The following is a 19,429-nucleotide window of genomic DNA, read 5'->3' as shown; positions in this document are numbered from 1 at the left end:
GCAAGCTTCATTCTCCTATCGAGCTATTCCCTGGCCCAAGGTGTTTTGTTTTTTTTTTTTTTAATCTGGTTTTAAGATTGGGGGAGAGCAGCTGTCCTAACAGGAGGGTAGGCTTTCCCAGATCTCCCCTGCTAAGCCTGGGGCAGGTGCTGTGGCCAAGCCTCCAGGTCCCAATAAGAACTGATAAGATCTATGTGACTTTCAGGAGTCACTATGAAGAAGAAATACCTTCTGTAAGACATACTGGTACTGAGAAGGGAAGGCTTGGGGAAGTGGCCAGAGGGTAGAGGGTGGAGGACCCATAGTTGTGGATCTCAAGGTACCTTAGAGGTGTAGAGAGGAGTCTTGGACCAGAAAATTCCCCCAGAAGGGTACAGGAACAGGCTCCACACTTCAGAGCAAGGCGGGAAGGGGTCCAAATACTGTGTAGTCAATTACTAACTAGCTGTAGTTTCTCCCTACGTGATAATAGAGGAGACAGCCCACAGCAGGAAGCAGTAGACAGTCACCTTGGGCACTTAGTGTCGTATCCGCCGTTCGATCCAATATTTAGGCATTTGTGTCTGCTCTTGTTGGTGCATGTAGCTTTAGTAATGTTATTTTAGTCATGTTCAGGTCACCCAGAAATGCATGAAAAGGAAGGGAGGACGTAGTTAAAACAGTGTCATGAACAAATAGTCTTAACCAATGTTCATAGGCTCTTCACATGTAGACATTCCTGTCTGCCTCATAGGGTCACATCAGGCACAGGGCAAGCCCTTATAAATGAGAAAGTCCCAAGAGATGCACAGTAGTGGACCGTGTGACTGTGGCTAGCTAGTGACTGTTTTCTTGGTGATAGAAGAACAATGACTTAGCTGTTTGTCTGAGCTACTAGTAACCAAGCCCTGTCCAAGATGAAGAACCAGGCCTTGCCCATGGGGGACTCAGAGGGAAATCAGCATTCTGTGTCATACGGTTTATGAATGGCTTCCTCGATATAAATGTTTTCATTTAATAATTTGTATAACCTGTTGTCAATATCAGAGTTCTTAGAGACAAGGTGCTCCAGGAAATGGGTCACTAAGTGGGTGACTAAAAGACGGTCTTCCAAGCTTCCTGGGGAGTTCTGGGAGCAGTAAACGCAGCTTTGATGTCCATCATAGTCTTTAGGACAAGGTCCATTTATTTATCTTATTCTCTCAAAGTAGATGTGTCTAGAAAAACACACACACACAAAATAAACAAACAAACAAAAAACGGTCCTGCACTCAAAAAAATGATGAACTTGAGGCTAACTAGAGTGCATAGCAAGACCTGTCTCAAAACAAAACAAAACAAAAACGTGGAGGAACTATAATTAGCACTCATTAACGTGTTTCCATGTAATTATTCTTTTAAGACCACCTCATAAGGTGCCCTTCAACAGAGAAAACTAAAACTGCCCAATATGGACAATCTGTTTCCTTAAACTATGGGAAGCCCCAAAGTAGTCACTTCCTGGTGGTAACAGCGCCACCTTCTGGCACCTTCAATGCCTTCCTCTGAATTTCCTGGTAATTTATGAAACACAGTTTCCCAAATATAGATATACATTTTGCTATTTCTTGGTACTGATCTCTTTTTTTTTGTAAGTTGAGCTAGCCTCCTGTATCTCAGGATAGCCTTGAACTTGATAGGTAGCAAAGAATGTTCTTGAAGTCCTGAGCCTCTTGCCTGTGTCTCCAACGTTTAGGTGCTTAGCCTTTTTTGTTTCCATTTTTATTTTTGAGACATGGCCTCATGTAGCCCAGGCTTGCCTCCACGGGCATATCCCAGCACTCCCGACTTCATACTCCTCATAGATGTTACCATTACTGCTCCACACTCAGCTCTCCACATGCATTGTTGAGCTACATTAAGTTTTGTAGTTTTCAATAATATTTTCCACTTTTTTATTTTGTTTGCGCTTAGGTGTAGTCACGTGTTTCTACTTTTAACATAATCATCTATATTCGTTTTCCCAGAAAATCCCAAGTTGATTTTTGGTTAGAATTGACAGTAATTGATACTATTTATCTAACACACTGTCTCCTGACATTTGGCTTCTTTGCTCCCTTAACCAAAATCACAGCAGCCTCTGCCTCAGGTACTACCAGTACTGCGAGTGATCCACCTGAGAATTTAGCCAAAGAGACCAGAGATAGTTCACTTCTGTCCTCTGTGACAACCAGGTCTGACAACAAGTCTGGGACATTTAGGACCAATAGTAATTCACCCCTGCTAACTAGGACAAATAAGTCTTCTCATACTAACAATTCTTTCATAGTGAATGACAAGACTGGTTCTGCTGTGGGACAGTCTCAGTCCACCAGTGGTCCACCCCAGACCTCTGGGCCAACTCAGCCTGCTGGTGCCACCTCTCCTGCCTCAGGACCGCCTCAACCCACCAGTGGTCCACCCCAGACCTCTGGGCCAACTCAGCCTGCTGGTGCCAGCTCTCCTGCCTCAGGACCGCCTCAACCCACCAGTGGTCCACCCCAGACCTCTGGGCCAACTCAGCCTGCTGGTGCCAGCTCTCCTGCCTCAGGACCGCCTCAACCCACCAATGGTCCACCCCAGACCTCTGGGCCAACTCAGCCTGCTGGTGCCAGCTCTCCTGCCTCAGGACCGCCTCAACCCACCAATGGTCCACCCCAGACCTCTGGGCCAACTCAGCCTGCTGGTGCCACCTCTCCTGCCTCAGGACCGCCTCAACCCACCAATGGTCCACCCCAGACCTCTGGGCCAACTCAGCCTGCTGGTGCCACCTCTCCTGCCTCAGGACCGCCTCAACCCACCAATGGTCCACCCCAGACCTCTGGGCCAACTCAACCTGCTGGTGCCAGCTCTCCTGCCTCAGGACCACCTCAACCCACCAGTGGTCCACCCCAGACCCCTGGGCCAACTCAGCCTGCTGGTGCCAGCTCTCCCATGGTGACTAGCAGTAGTAGCACAGGTAAAAGTGGTCCCTGAAGTTCTCACTGGGGTGCATAGCACAGAGGGCTGTGGTGTGTCAGTTTGTTCTGGTGAGGAAGGGGAATGGCTGGGGAAACTGTTCAGTCATTGCTGGAGGAACCCCTAAGTGAGCACTCAGCTCTGTTCTTTCCCTTCCTGCCACTAAGCTACTTGCCAACTGTGGAAGATGTTCTTATAAGTTTGGTCTTTATGAGGGATACGCATAGGAAAGCTGGAAGTAGCTTTGGGTTCTCTGAAAAATACAGATTAGACCAAGTGCTGGTTTGTCAGCCACACTGGTCCTTAAGGAAAAAATCAGCTCTACCCTGAAATCAGTCAGGAATGGTGGCTAATCACAATTCTCCAACTAAGTCAAGCCTTTGAATTTGGGCCCAAGGTTTAAGAAGCCAAACAATGACCATCCTCAAATAGTGGTTGGCTGGCCAAGGCCAACGTGTAATTGGTCATACGCCAATAATACGAAACCACTAGGTGAGTTCCTCTGAGCTTGATCTAGAATGAGCTTAGTATATATTTTAGGCTTTGTGGATGACACATGGTCTCTGTTGAAACTGTCAACTTCTGACAAATTAACTTGGCTATAGCCCAATAAAAATTTATTTATAAAAATAAAGGGCTGATTAGTTAGAGCTCATGGGCCATAATTTATCAAGCACTGGCCTAGAGGACTCTTCAGACTTCAGAAGTTAAAGTTCAAATATATCACATCATTCTCAGAATAAGAAACTGAGGCCCAAAGAGATCATAAATTTGTGTCTCCCTACACTTTTGATCTCTTTCTTAAGTTTTCCCTGACAGACCTAAGAAGTCAGAGCAGTAAATAGAACTCAGCCATGTGGACAGCTGTGGTAGTCTTAGGAACAAAAGTTTCTCTAGGCCATTTCTGCTTCCTCCACAGCCTCCTTCATGAATGCCTCATGCTGCTTGGCTTGAGGCAAATTGCTTCTCTCTTGGCTTAAGACCTTGAAATCAATGCTGGTGGTGGCGACAAATGCCTTTAATCCCAGCACTCAGGAGGCAGAGGCAGGTGGATCTCTGAGTTTAAGACCAGCCTGATCTATAGTTCAAATTTCAGGACAGCCAAGGCTTCACAGAGAAACCCTGTCTCAAATACATGAATAAATAAATAAATCCTTTGTAACTAAAGAGTGATGCTCAAATCCCTTCCATCTCCAACATCTTGTGGTTTAGCCATTTCTCTACCAATCACCCTCCTGAGTTTGCCTTTCATTTCTAGAAATAAAACATGTCCTGATGTTTTGATGTCCTAATGCCCTGATGTCCTGATGTCTGAGTTGCTTGTCTGCTGTCCCCAAAGAGAACCTGCATCCTATTTCTCCTTGTTATGGGACTGAGTCTTTTTTAAAAGCCATTTAGTTTACTTAACATGCCTGGCTTTGCCAGGTATGTTAACACACATGTAGTCCCAGGGCTTGGAAGGTTGAGACAGGAGGATCAAGTGTTTGAGGCCATCCTGGGCTATAGGAGACCCTCCGGAAAAGTTTAAAAGAGGAATCAGTGATGTGTCACAGCTGGCTAAAGTGCTGGAGGTTCCGATCTCCAGAACCTATACACATGTCCCTATTCATCCACCTCACATTAAGCAAATAAATGAAAGAATTCTTTTCATTAAAAAAAGTTCCAATAAAACAGAAACACATTAGGCTCGTGATTGTGTCAGTAAAGCTTAAGCAGGACAAAGAGGTATGTAGTTAAAACTAATGTCCCTTTCCCCTAAAACCCGTGGCCCTTGGAGAACCCTAGAAACAGTCTCTAGTGCCCGTTCCTCGTGTCTCCCTCCAGAGACAACCTAAGCAAATGCCACAAGTGTATCTGCTTTCTCATCACAGAGGAGCACATTATACATACGGTGTCTTAAAATTAGTTTTTTTAAACCGGGGGAAGCGGCTCACACCTTTAGTCCCAGTGCTCAGGAGACAGAGGCAGGCAGGTCTCTGAACTCGATTTTTTCTTTATTCTGAATCCTCCCTTGTAGAGTCAAGTGTGAAGTGTGTCCTGGCTGCTTCCCCTAGAAAGCTACTACTGGGTTACCCAGGCCATTTTACCTTGCGTGTAACCTGAATGTAGCTTTCATGGGAAGCTAAGCAGGGTTGGACTTGGTCCATACTTGGATGGAAGGAAGTTCACTGGGCCAATCTGCATTTTTTTCCTCTTTTTAATTGCTCCCTTTCTTCCTTGGTTCTTTATTTGAGACAGAATCTTCTTCTATAGCCCAGACAGAATCTTTCTATGGCCTGAAACTTACTCTATAGGCCAAGCTGGTGTCCATCTCCCAGAGATCCAACAGTGTCCACCTCCTGAAGGCTGGAATTAAAGTGCTACCATGCCTGGCCTTTCTCTCCCTTTCTTCATGGATGTGTAACAGCTCTACTCCTCAGAATATGACGTCTAATTCCCCCTCGGAACTTCCTGTGTTCTGTCCTGTATGGTGGTTACTAGACTATTCTGTAAAGGGCTGCTTTGTTTATAGACCGTTTGGAGAGCCTTTCTTAGTGTTTGGGAGCAAGCGCTGATGTCCTCGAGATCTAAAGAGCCTCCAACCTTACAAGTAGAAAGCTGTTCTTTCTCAAGCAGGAATCTAAGAAAGCAGATTGGTATCAATCTCTAACCTTCACCATCAACAAGCACTCAGTCCCCAAACCATAGCATTGGTCATCCCTGGAGACTGAAGCAAACCCACAGTTTTCAGACCTTCTAAAGACGTACTATGAAGTCACACAACAAGGGTATAGAGGCCAGGTACGTCGGTGCACACCTTTGATGCCAACACTTGGGAGGCAGAGGCAGGCAGACCTCTCTGAGTTCAAGGCCAGCCTGGTCTACAGAGCAAGTTGCAGGACAGCCAGGGTGTCACCGTGTCTCAAAAGAGAAGCAAGTGTTTTCAGAAGGAGGGTGTGAAGAATGGGTGAGACTCACCAGGAGTTATTTGCTGAGTCCCGTGGATTTGTAATATCTTTCTCCTCCATCTAAGGTTCCCATGATCCCTGCAGCTCTGACCCCTGCAAAGGAACTGCTTCTTGTGTTAAGCTGAACAGCACCAGCTTCTGCTTGTGTATGGAAGGCTATTACTACAACGATTCGTCATGTGTGAAAGGTAAGTTACAAAGGCTAACCAAGACAGCCTTGCACCTCACATCTGAAGTGGGCTTTACAGGGTTCTCAAGGGGGCAGAGGAAAACCTGAAGGCAAGGAAGACCAGGGAAGGGTCTGCTTTGGTTCCAGCCAATCCTGGGGAAGTGCGGACAGGGCAAGGCAGATTTGTAAGCTAGGCTGAAGGTCTGCTGTGGGCTGAGCCTTCCCTTTGCTGCTTTATGTGCTGGATACAAAAAGATCTGCTAACAGATGCCCTGAAAACTGACCATCAAATAAGAATTTGTGTACAGTTCTGCCACCATGGGGCACCGAGGTGGGGGAAGGTAGCAGGCTGGGAGCTTGACCTGAGCTGTCAGAGATCCAGATATGGACTCAGAAAGTACCTCAGTGCAAGCTGGGTTAGGTCACCCAGTGCTATGGAACCCAAAGCCTCTAGCTTGCCTTCTAAATCAGTGGTTCTCCCGCTGGGGGATGAGACACAGGGGTCACCTAAGACCTCCAAAAAATATGGACATTTACATTTATAATTTATAATGGTGACAAAATTACATTTACAAAGTAGCAACAAGAATAATTTTTTTGGCTGGGGGCACCACAACATGAGGAACTGTATTAAAGGGTCACAGCATTATGAAGGTTGAGAACCAATGGGATTTTTTTTAGTAATAGTGGTAGTAGTAGTAGTATTTCTTTTATGTATGTGAATACACTATAACTATCTTCAGACACACCAGAAGAGGGTACCAGATCTCATTACAGATGGTTGTAAGTCACCATGTGGGTGCTGGAACTGAACCCAGAACGTCTTGAAGAACAGTGAGTGCTCTTAACTGCTGAGCCCTCTCTCCAGCCTGAGAACCAATGGTTTAAATAATATTTTTTTTGTTCTGCTTTATAAGTAGAAATTACTTTTCTCGCTACAGCAGGTCAGTTGTATAGGAAGCAGATGTTGCCCCCAAAGTTTGTATTATTAGTGTTATTTCTGGGTATCTACTCTATGTAAATGATGTCCCCCAAAGTCTTTCCATTTTAATTAGTATGCACTAATTTCAATAATAATAATAATAAAAGCAGAGATAGTGGCACATGCCCTTAATTCCAGCACTTGGGAGACAGACCAGGCCATTCTCTGTGAATTTGGAGTTGGCCTGGTCTACAAATGGAGTCCCAGACTACACAAGGGCAGGACTACACAAGGAGACCATGTTTAAAGTGGGGAAATGCAAAGGAAAAGAAAGAAAAGAAGAAAAGTAACACGCTTTAGACACAAAATTGCAATGGCCCTATTAACATTAAATAGTTCAAGAGAGGGTTTACCTGATTTTCAGGAGTGACATTCCCTGGAGAGATTACCATGGATGTACCTGATACAGCTGACTTGGACAATAAAAACTCTAAGAACTATCAAGATTTGCACAGCACCGTTGTCAGTTTTGTAAGTATTTTCCCGCTTTCTCGTCTATGAAGCATCTTCCCTCTCAGCTGGACCAGCAAACACGGGACTGGTCTTCACGTGGCCACATGATGCCATTGTGACTTTTGTTGGCAAAGTGAAATGTACCCTTCTTGGTGGGCAGGTAGCTCCCTAGGAATTCTTGGGCCTCCATATGGTTGTACACATGCATGAGAGAGAGCTCCCAGCATGCCCAGAAAAAAGACACTGCTCCGGACCTGCCTGTTATAGAAGTTGTTGGTGTAGTTTTAAAGAGGCAAGAGCTCTAACAGTGTCATTTGAAATAAATTATTTTTCTGGGTGTGGTAATGCATGCCTTTAATCCCAGCAGAAGGCAGAGGCTCATGAATCTCTGAGGTCTACAGAGTGAGTTCCAGGACAGCCAGGATTACACACAAAAACTGTGTCTCAAAACTACCCCAGAGAGAGAGAGAGAGAGAGAGAGAGAGAGAGAGAGAGAGAGAAGAAGAAGAAGAAGAAGAAGAAGAAGAAGAAGAAGAAGAAGAAGAAGAAGAAGAAGAAGAAGAAGAAGAAGAAGAAGAAGAAGGGAAGGGAGGGAGGTAGGTTGGGGAGGAATGGAGGAAGGAAGAGAAAAAGGAAAGAAGAAAAGAAATGGTTAAACCTAGAATATAATTTAAATTTGGTCCCTTTGTTATTACATCTGTTTTTCTCCACAGTTTACAAAAGCATTTAATGAGACTGACTATGGACAGACTGTAATTCTTAAAGTGAGGTAAGTCAGCTTTGGTACTTTGAAAGCAGCGTATCTTTGCTTCACTTCTGCTCTTCGTGAGCTCTCCATGTCACAAGCCATCTTGTGTTAGGTGATAAGTCAAGAAGAAATAACCATGGAGCCCGGGAGGTGGCTCGGTTGGTAAAATGCTTGTCCCACAGGCACAAGGAACTGAGCTTGGTACCCCAGTACCTACATAGAGAGAATTCAGGAGACAACGAAAGGGCAAAACTGGCTACTCTGCTAAAAAAAAAAAAAAAAAAAAAAAAGTTTAGTGATCCAGGACAAAAACAAACACAACGCACTCAAGTACAGGGAGACAGTGCTTGTAGCTGATGGGAACATCATCTTTCAGACTGCTTACGCCGCTGAAAGGGAGAATAGCAACCTGCACTCGTGAACTACAGTGGTAGTGTGTGAACGCTACAAGCTACAGCACTTGCCTGCTGCTGGCCAGCAGACTTCTTAGCAGGTTCACAGAGGCAAGTGGAGGTAGATGGAGAAGAAACATCATGGAAAACCCTGGTGGTCAGCCAAGGCCTTCACTCACCCACCACTGGGTGTGTGAATGGAAATTTGTGATAAAGTTCTAGGGCCCAGAAAGGAGCAATGGATAGAGGCTTGTCTGTCCACCGATTATGGTTATGGTCCAGGGAAGCACATAGGAAGCACATCACGGGACAGAATGTTGCAGATTGTATAAGGGAAGAAGATGAAGATGGTTATGAAAATAGTTCTGGGGCCCACAAGATGGCTCAGTGGGTGAAGGCGCTTGCCACCAAATTCGGTGAGCTGGGTTTGATCTCCAGAGTTCTAGAAAGTTGCTCTCTGAACTTCATATATGTATGTGCTACAGCACTCATGGATTCTCACACCTGCACATGCATGTACACACACACATACACACACACAAACATCACACATGCACTCATGCACAAATAAATCAATAAGTGAAAATTTAAATTTTTAAAGTTCTCTCAGTATGTAAAGAACAACGTAACTCTAGACAAGAGGGGGATAGGAATAAGAGAGCTATGTCGGGCACAGTGGCACACACCTTTAATCCCAGCACTTGGGAGGCAGAAACAGGTGGATGTCTCTGAGTTTAAGACCAGCCTGGTCTATAGAGTGGGTTTCAAGACAGCCAGGGATACACAGAGAAACCCTGTCCTGAAAAAACTAAAAAGGAAAAAGAAAAAGAGAGCACTCACCCTGCTTTGTGAGAGAATCCAGTCTATGAGGAAGAGCCTAAGAGAGAAACTAGAGAGATGTGTGGGTTAAAAGCACCGTCTGTTCCTCCAAAAGATCCAGGTTTGATTCCCAGCACCCACGTGGTTACTCACTCCAGTCCCAGGGTCTCGAACACCCTCTTCTGGCCTCTGTGGGAACCAGTCATGTAAACAGTGCCTAGACATACGTGGAGGCAAAATACCCACACACATAAACAAACAAATATAAAATAAAACCTACTTTAAAGAAAATGTGGTAACCCCTCCAAAAGAAATGTAATGACCCTAAATGTCCCTTGCTCAGAAGAAAAAGTGGGCAGCTCAAAATAAAGCTAGCTTCCTCAGAGCTTAGGAACAGAGTGCTGAGAGCTAAAGTTGTTTTCTGTGATGATTCCCCCCCCATAAATACAACACTCTTATTGACTAAGCAACTAAAAATAATAATATTAAGGCAGAGAGAGCAACTGACACTCAATATCAGTCTCTGGCCTCCGTATGCATGCATGCACACACACACACGCACACACATGCACGCACACACATGCACGCACACACATGCATGCACACACACACACACACACACACACACACACACAAGAAGAGGAAGCTAGCCAGAGTACTGCAGAGGGAGCTGTGTGGCTCAGTGCTCTAAAATCCTACTGACTCTAGCCAGGGTCAGCAGGCTGTGGCCTGAGAAAGGAAGCTCTTGATGGTTGCCTAGCATCTTGTTCATATGAACCAATTTGGTTAGATCCTTTGGTTGTAAATCATACCTGGCTTGAGAACTCCAAGTACCTTCTAAAAGACTGTTGTTTGGGGGCTGGAGAGATTGCTCAGTGGTTAAGAGCACTTCCAGAGGTCCTGAGTTCAATTCCCAGCAACCACATGGTGGCTCACAACCGTCTGTAATGGGATCTGATGCCCTCTTCTGGTGTGTCATACTCACATGACAGCTATGGCATATTCACATCATAAAATATATAAATAATTCTTGAGGGGGGGAAAAAAGAGAATTGTTTTTTATTATTGCTTTCTCTGAGCATACATCACACAGAAGCCAGCAGGCTGAAAACTTGACACTGTATTACCCCAGGGGCCTCCATGTGTGGTCCAGAGGTATGGAGACAGGACAGTGTGGTTCAGGACTAGAGCACATGCAGTAGACGTGGATATCAGGAAGGATCAGACACTCTTTGCTGTCTCCTCAGTTTGATTATATTTTGAGTCTGAGTCTTATTTATTTATTTATTTATCTTATGTATGTGAGTAGCTGTCTTCAGACACATCAGAAGAGGGCATCAGATCCCATTACAGACGGTTGTGAGCCACCATGTGGTCGCTGGGAATTGAACTCAGGACCTCTGAAAGAGCAGCCAGTGCTCTTAACCACTGAGCCATCTCTCCAGTCCTTAGTTTGATTAATCCATTGACATCTCCCATTTCTCTTTTAGCAAAACCCCTTCAGTGTCATCAAGGTCTGTGATGCGTGCTACTTCAAACGTCGGTGTATCCATAGTAAACATGTTTAAAGAAGGCACAAAAGAAAATATGGAAAGTGTAAATAAAGCTATCACTGATGCAATTAAGAAGGATGGTGGCAGTGTGCAACACTATTCCGGTAAGTACTAAGTGATTTTACTCAAAGTTTGCTAACTTTCAAGTCAGGAGATTGATTGCTGTCTCCAAACCCTCTCCAGTCTTCCTCACAGCCTGTGTGTGTGTGTGTGTGTGTGTGTGTGTGTGTGTGTGTGTGTGTGTGTGCATTTGCATTCAGAAGTCAATCTTTGCAGATGTTGTCCCCTTAGGAGCCATCTACCCTGAGTTCTGGCCATCTCCCTAGGGCTGGGATTAAAGCTAGGATCTCCTGGATGCTGACCAGGTGTTTCTCACTGAGCCACCTCCCAGAAGTCTACCTTTCTAAAACAGGGTCTCATCTCACTTATGTCTGACCTCACTGATTAGGTTAGGCTGGCCAGTGGACCCCAAGGCCCCTTCTTCAGAGATAGAATTACAAGTGGGCACCACCATGCCTGCCTTTTGTTCCATGGTTGCTTGAGATTAAACTCCGGTTCTCATGCTTAGACAACATCACTTTATTGACTGAGCCATCTTTCTTACCCCTGAGTTCTGTTTTTCAATACCTTTTCTCTTCCTTCGGGGCTTTACAAAGACTCTTTCTTATCATGTGTTATGCATTAGGACCTAGAGCGTAAATACATTGAGACAAAGGTCTTCTATGGAGTTCACTACTGCTACCCATCGATGTATTCTTGGGCTCAGAATTTTGTCTAGAGTAGCAGTAACCTCTGTGCCTTGGGCCTTGTGTTGTTTGGGGCTAGATAGGACTTAGCACACACATGAAGAAATTGAGAGTCCCCATCAGCATGGGCACTGACCACAGGTAATCATCAGCTAAGAACAACTCATCCATTTCTCAGGATAATCTTGTGAATACCCTCCCTCCCCAACTGCAGTTTTCTCATTTCCATTCCCCTGAGTAATTGCTTTGCTTAAAATCCCTCATCTTCAGAGCTGAAACTAGTCAATGTCAGCTCTGAAAAGTGCTTTTTGGACCACCTCTCTGAACACCTCGCTCCATTCTGCAACTGGTCTTGTGCGATTAAGTGATTAACCTAGTACCCTAAGCTGACATCTAGAGGTAACCAAAGCAAAATGCCCCAGATCACATCTAGAGATAACCAAAGTCAATGCCTCAGCACTCCGAGGAAGTCACCTTTTGCTGCTCTTCAGGTCTGGTCACCAAAATATATTCTCTCTCTCTAGATTTTTGAATTGAAGGTTGTGCTGGCTAGTTCTATGTCAACTTGATCTAAGCTAGAGTCATCCGAGAGGAGGGAACCTCAACTGAGACAATGCCTCCCTAAGGTCAGGCGGTAGGCAAGCTTCAGGTATAATCAGTGATTGATAATGAGAAGGGCCGTCCTGAGCTGGTGGGTCCTGGGTTCTACAAGAAGGCAAGTTGAGCAAGTCAGTAAGCAACACTCCTCCATGACCTCTACGTCAGCTCCTGCCCCAGGTTTCTGCTCTGCTTGCATTTCTGTCCTGACTTCGTTTGATGGAGAATTGCGATGTGGGAGTATATGCCAAATAAACCCTTTCCTCCTCAGTTTGCTCTTTGGTCATGGTGTTTCATCACAGCAAAAGAAACCGTGACTAAGATGGAAGTATGTTCAAGCCACGGTGGGTTAATTACTGCTCTTTATTAGAGAGGAATACCACCTTTCTAACTCCTTCTACCTTCTGCCCTAGTCCCCTCTCAGATTCACCTTCTCACTCCTAACACTTGCAACCCACACCCAGACTAGCATTCTTCGAAGGCTGTTCTCTCATGGCAAGTTCCTGCTTAGCATCTTCCAGAGGATTCTCTAGCCTAGGAATAAAAGCCAGGTACTGGAGATGTGGTCAGTGGTTAAGAACACGTGTTTAACTGTGAAAACTGAGTTGGAGCTTGAATCTCAGCAACCATGTCAGGCGCCTAACAAATGCAGCTCCAGAGAGTCTGACATCCTCCTCTAGCCTCTGTGGGAGCATGCACACATGGCATAACACACACATACACACACATGCGCACACACATACACATGCACACGCTTGCATGTACACACGCACAGTATAAAATTTTAAAAAGATTAAAACGTACTGTCAAAAGCTAAGCATAGTGGCACATGCCTTTAATCCCAGCACTCAAGAGGCAGGGGCTCTTGAGGATCTCTGAGCCCAAGACCAGCCTGGTCTACAGAGCAAGTTCCAGGACAGCCAGAGCTACACAGAGAAACCCTGCCTTGCAAAACCAAAACCGAAACAAACAAAAAACTTAAAAAAAAAAAAAAAACTTTAGTGTCCTTAGCCTAACCTTTGATGTCACTGTATCTACAAATGAACAAAATAATGAAGGGTCACTGAGGTCCCTGTGTGGCTGCCATCACTTACATTAGCCCCTATTCTCACTGCAAACATGGGAACAAGACTTATGAGCGCCATTGTGTAGGTAGAGGAGGAAACGTGGACCCAGAAAATTGAGATCACTGAATGGTTGCATGGAGGGCGAGGGCAAGATGCTCTCATGAATTATCTGGATGGGCTTCCTTGATGTGCTTGTTTAATTTGGTGTTTTGTGTGTTTATGCCTCCGCAGGACAAGATTTGTGTGATTATTATGGTTGTGTAAAGAACAGTAATGGTTGCCAGGATGCTTTACAATGCACATGCAAACCTGGGCTGGACAGGGTGAACCTGCTGGTTCCCTTTTGTGTTGGTAAGTGTTGCAGCTGCTTCCAAACTTTCTTTCCACTCTTGCCACGTCCAATAGTATTTTCAAAAGACAATCACGGCTGCTTTGAGTTCCCGTGTGTATTTTGACTTTAGCCTAGCACCTGGGTAAGAGTTGGAGCGGTGCCCACGGTCAGCTTCACACGAGGTACATGCTTCCATTACTTAGGGGGGAAATGCACAAAATTGCAATCTGTTACATGTCATCTCGGGGTAGAAGAGATCATCTTTGTGATCACTCTTGGAATGGTGAGATGGCTCAACCAGCAAAGACACTTGCTGAGCAAGCCTGGTGACCTGAGTTTACTCAGTTTACCTGAGAGAGCCGCCTCTGCCCATAAAAAGTAATTTGTCCTGTGGCTTCCACACAAGTCCTGTGGCACATGCTCTCTCTCTCTCTCTCTCTCTCTCTCTCTCTCTCTCTCTCTCTCTCTCTCTCTCTCTCTCTCTCCCTCTCTCTCTCTCTCTCTCTCTCTCTCACACACACACACACACACACCACACATACAACACACATTTCTCCTCCTCCTCCTCCTTCTTGAGAGATTGTTTCTGGAAATGATCTAGAAATTCCTCTGTTTTAAAGCTGTAACATGTGCTGAGTCCTGCAAAGCAGAGGACAAGAAGCAATGCTTAAAGAAGGATAACGGAGCGATGGAGTGTGTGTGCATGCCGGGGTACCAGAAGGAGAACGGGAAGTGTAAAGAGTAAGAAATCACTCCATCTTTACCTTGTCACACATAGCTAGGCCGAAGCTTGTAGCACGTAGGCGGGTTGAGTGTCAGGAAGCTGGCAGGCTGGCATGGGTTGGCAGGTACAGTGCGTTGCTGTGTCATCGCCATCCAAGAAGGCTGGTTTTGGGTGTTTTTTTTTTTTTTTAAAGATATATTTATTCACTTTATGTGAGTTCTGTGTCTTCTGTAAACCTGCATGCCAGAAGAGGGCATCAGAACCCATTATAGATGGTTATGAACCACCATGTGGGTGCTGGGAATTGAACTCAGGACCTCTGGACTGGCAGCCAATGCCCTTAACCAGTGAGCCGTCTCATCGATACCCATCCAGGAGTTTTTGAGCATTCTGTATTCCTAGAAACACCGGTAGGTAGAACGTATCATGCAACAGTTAGAAGCATGTTAGACGCCTATTACCAAATGAAGAAACAGACCGGAATGAATGACACAGGCCCTGGAGAGCATCCGTGTACTCCATGCTTTTACATCCAGCTTTGCCTGAATGGCCAAACCTTCCTCGAGGTCAGGGGCTAATATGCTCAGTCTGCAGCAATAAGGCCATGCTGGATTGAGTGCACCTCACCCTTCCAGAACCCCATGGAAGGTGTACTCTTGAGAAAATGGCAGCATCAAGGAGATGGCAGAAAGAATAAGGATGGTCAGAATGAAAGGTAGATGGAAAGGGAGAAATGGAAGTCAGGTGAGAATTAAAGAGCCGCTTTAATGTGACTCCCTACTGTGAATGTGTTCCAGGTGTCCGTTTGGCTACAGCGGGATGGATTGCAAAGACCGTGAGTATAGACACCGCAAACCCCTAAACATCCAAGAAACCCATGCAGACCACATCCAGAGTCCTGCCCACCCCACCAAAGGCTTCCTGAATTTACTGAGAGGAAATCTCAGCTCAGAGCTTGTCTTCTGGGCCCTGCACCCCACATTCACCTGTGTTAGACATAACAGAACTCAGACCCAGGGCTGAGCAGGTGGCTCTGGATCCACTTAAGACTGGAGAAAGGCATCCTTAGTCATAGACTGAAATTCTATATCATAGATGGTATGTTAAAAAAGCGATGGGTATTGGGCAAACAGTTTAGAAATTGGCATTTAAATTCTTAAGCAGGTTTTTTAAATTTTACTCATGCATTTTTTTGGAGACAGGGTCTTACTATGTAACCTGGGTGACCTGAAGCCCACTCCATACACCAGGCTGGCCTCGAACTCAAAGGTTTTTGCCTTTGTCTCTTGAGTACTGGATTAAAGGTGTGTGCCACCATCGCTAGCATTAATGAGTTTTCCAGTGCTTTTCAGGCTGTTTGGAACTAGTTTACGTATTACATTCATGGGCCATCTTATAGTCATATTTCGGGAGCCCATAGCAACCAGGCATAGTGGTGGATGTCTATAATCTTAGTACTGTTGTAAGACCCCGAGGAATCTTAGTTCAGGAGCGTGACCCACAGAACACAATTAGACCACAGACCGCTGTAATCACAAGAGGTTTTTATTCCATGTACATGAGGTTGCTCATCCTCGCAGGGAGAGTCAACCCCAAACTCAAAAAGCATACATTTTTTATATATTTTTTTTGTGAGGGGAGTGAACTTATATTTTACCATTGATCAGCACTATAATTTTCAGACAGAGGAGAGGAAAGGGGAGAAAAGGGGGGAGAAACTTTGGCAGTAAGGTTGTTGACAATTTGTATTCTCCTTGAAATTCAGTACAGGGAGAGGTAGGGGAACTGTTCCTAAAACAGTCATTTTTGTTTTGTCTTAACTCAGCTTGGTCAGCATAGCCTGACCTGTCCACTAAAAGTTTGTTTTTACATTTTTAGAACCTTGTTTATATATTTTAAAACTTTGAGGGGTTTTGTTCTTGTTTTGTTTCTCAGAATTGGGTGATTAGAGCATGAGCTAACTAAGACATTCGTCAGGACCCTATCTAGGGCTTTCTCGAGGACCAGGTGGCTATCAGTCAGTGTATTGTGGTTTTTTTTTTTTTTTTTTTTTTTTTTCTGAGAATTACTCTGGGCCATTGTTTTTATTTGTCAGGCACAGGTGGGATCTCATAGCTCTGGGATGACTGGAAAATCTCTGAGTCTGATTTTAACCATTTCTGTGTCTTTAGGGTCTCACATTCTAAGAATGGAGCGTTTTGGAAAAGTCTCAGAGTCCCCCAAAAACCTTGGGTTTTTTTTTGTTTGTTTGTTTGTTTGTTTGTTTGGTTAGTTGTTTTTTTTTTTTTTTTGGTTTTTTTGCACATCAGTACTAGGGTCACTGAGACAAGAGGATTGCTATAAGTTTAAGGCCATCCTAGGCTATATAATAAAAGGTCTACAGCCCTTGTCTGGGGTAGATGAGGAATGTAGACATTAAGAGGCTCATCCCTAGAAAGCCATAACCTGCCCCCTCTACTAGTGACATGTTTAGCCCCCACCTAGATCCCATAGCTTATGAAAAGGGGACATTTTGGAGGGCAGGCAGTAGGAGAGATGGAGAGATGAGAAACCTCAGCTGACATTCCATCTCACCAAGCTCAGGAAGACTTTGCTACTATCTGCCTCTGTGATGTTTCTATCTGTGATTTTATAGCTGGAAAGGCTGCTTGTGATGATTGTGTGCTGAAGACATGCTTAGGGCATGAGGGCAAGGAGAGCGTGGCAGCAGAGATGAGCATTTGCCTCTGCAGGGCTGGGAGACAAGAACCTAACGGAACTCACAGTGGGAGCCACTGGGAACACAACAACCTCTGTGCAGTAGATAGCTGGGTCCACTCGCTGAAGGCCGTTTGTTCTAGTTTCATTTCCGGGGCTGAGGCAAATACTCTGGCCAAAAGCAAGATACAAGAGAAAACCAGCTGAGCAGTGGTGGCCTTTAATCCCAGCATGTGAGAGGCAGAGGCAGGTGGATCTCTGTGAGTTCAAGGCCAGCCTGGTCTATAACGTGAGCTCCAGGACAACCAAAAGCTACACAGAGAAATGAGAATGGGAGGTAGGGGGGGCTTTGTTTGGTTTATAATTTTAGACTACAGTCTATTATTTTGAGGAAATCAAGGCAGATACTCAAACATTGCATCCACAGTCAAGAGCAAAGTGAGAATGAACAGGGGGATCCTTGCTTCCCGCTCTCTTCTCTCTTACCGTTCAGGACCTGCCTAGGGAATGGTGCTCCCCACAATGGACTAGGTCTTCCTGTATCAATGAATAGTCAAGACAACCCCTGACCCAGACATATGCCATCAGCTCACCAAACTTAGATAATGCCTCATTAAGACTCTCTTCCAACCTGTGCTGCGTTGACAGTTAAAACTAACCAGGGCTCTCTTCTGTCTTTTCCCTTTCAGAATTTCAGCTGATCCTCACCATTGTGGGAACCATTGCTGGAGCCCTCATCCTCATCTTGCTGATAGCTTTTATCGTCTTCTCGAGGTAATAAAAACTAATAAAGCTAAATAAAGCTCTCCAGATGCTCCTAAATGCTCATGGATGCAAAAGAGAAAACAATATATTTATTATATAAATTATATTATAAATTATTATAATTATTATTTATATAACATAAATACATTCATATATATCATATAATATTATACAAATATTATAATATACAATCTATTCTATAAATGTAATATAGTATCTATTGTATATAAAAACAATATTTATAATATATTGATTATAATACTATAATATATGTAATATACTGATATAGGCATTACTTATATTTTGACATATTATAGTCATTATTTATATATTATATATGAAATACTTAGAGAAAATAATAAAAATAAATTCTTTTTTAAAAAGCAAATTAAGTTTCTTTTATATTTATAAATAATATATTAATATATAACATATTTACATAATATATGAATAATTAATAAATTATAATTACAAATAATATATACATAATACTATGTTATATATTTTATATATGATATACAATATAATATATTATAATGTATAATATATAAAATAAGTGTATGTGAGAGAAGGTGTTCAAGGCATGCCAGGTACCCGAGAGTTGGAGTTACAGACAGTTGTAAGCTACCCAACCGGGGTGTCGTACCTTGAACTCAGATCCTCTCCAAAAGTAGTATATGTTCTTGCCCATTGAATATCACTGTCCAATGTCCTTTACTTAACTCTGTCTTTTTAAGTAATATTATATACATGGTTAAATGTCCTTTATGATTAAAAAATTTTTGTTCAAGTTGCTTCACACCAATCTGAAGCAATAATCAGTTTTCTATAGCAGTAACAACTCTTCCCTAGGGCCAGGTGTAATCCCAGCACTTGGGAGGCAGATGCAGGCAGATTTTTGTGAGTTCGAGGTCAGCCTGGTCTACATAGTGAGTTCCAGGAGAGCCTGGGTTATAGTGAAGCCTGTCTCAGAAAAAAAAAAAAAAAGTAAAAATCCCTTAAGAAACATTGTTGCCATCCCTGAGTCCTAATTAAATTTACCAATTGTAGGTCGAAGAACAAGAAGAAGAATATAGAAGAACAGAAGCTGATTGAGGATGACTTTCACAACCTACGCCTGAGGCAAACCGGCTTCTCCAACTTTGGAGCAGACAACAGCATCTTTCCCAAAGCCAAAATAGGGGCCCCAAGCCAGACCTCTAACCCCTACGCAAACCAGCGAAGCATGCCTCGCCCTGACTACTAAGGTGAGTGCAGCCTCTGACTTGGCAGAATGTAGTGCCCAGGAGGAGAGCAGAAGCCAGGCTGGAGAGGGGGCTCAGCGGTGAAGAGCACATGTTCTTACAGAGGACCTGGGCTTGGTTCCCAGCACTCACAGGATGATGCACAACCGTCCCAACTCTAGTGACCTCTTTGACCTCTACAGATTTCAGGCAAGCACGTGGCATGCATACATAAATGCAAGCAAAACACTCACACACAT

The 19,429-nt window shown here is 44.2% G+C and overlaps 1 protein-coding gene across 1 annotated transcript; it reads left to right on the top strand.

Annotated features, from left to right (window-relative positions):
* Window positions 1-5,704: 5,704 nt before the first annotated feature.
* Window positions 5,705-19,192, top strand: MUC13 (mucin 13, cell surface associated; the record flags this gene model as incomplete). Its single annotated transcript, XM_080919521.1, has 10 exons — window positions 5,705-5,736; window positions 5,988-6,091; window positions 7,419-7,525; window positions 8,221-8,276; window positions 10,957-11,123; window positions 13,661-13,780; window positions 14,381-14,501; window positions 15,282-15,319; window positions 17,871-17,955; window positions 18,997-19,192. The coding sequence occupies 10 exons, from the start codon at window positions 5,705-5,707 to the stop codon at window positions 19,190-19,192; spliced, it is 1,026 nt and encodes a 341-aa protein (XP_080775647.1).
* Between the last annotated feature and the right edge of the window lie 237 nt (window positions 19,193-19,429).

Source organism: Micromys minutus, assembly GCF_963924665.1.
Source record: "Micromys minutus genome assembly, chromosome: 7".
NCBI classification, from domain to species: Eukaryota; Metazoa; Chordata; class Mammalia; order Rodentia; family Muridae; genus Micromys; species Micromys minutus.
The sequence above is the reverse complement of the archived record's forward strand: the minus strand, read 5'-3'. Positions and strand labels throughout refer to the sequence as shown.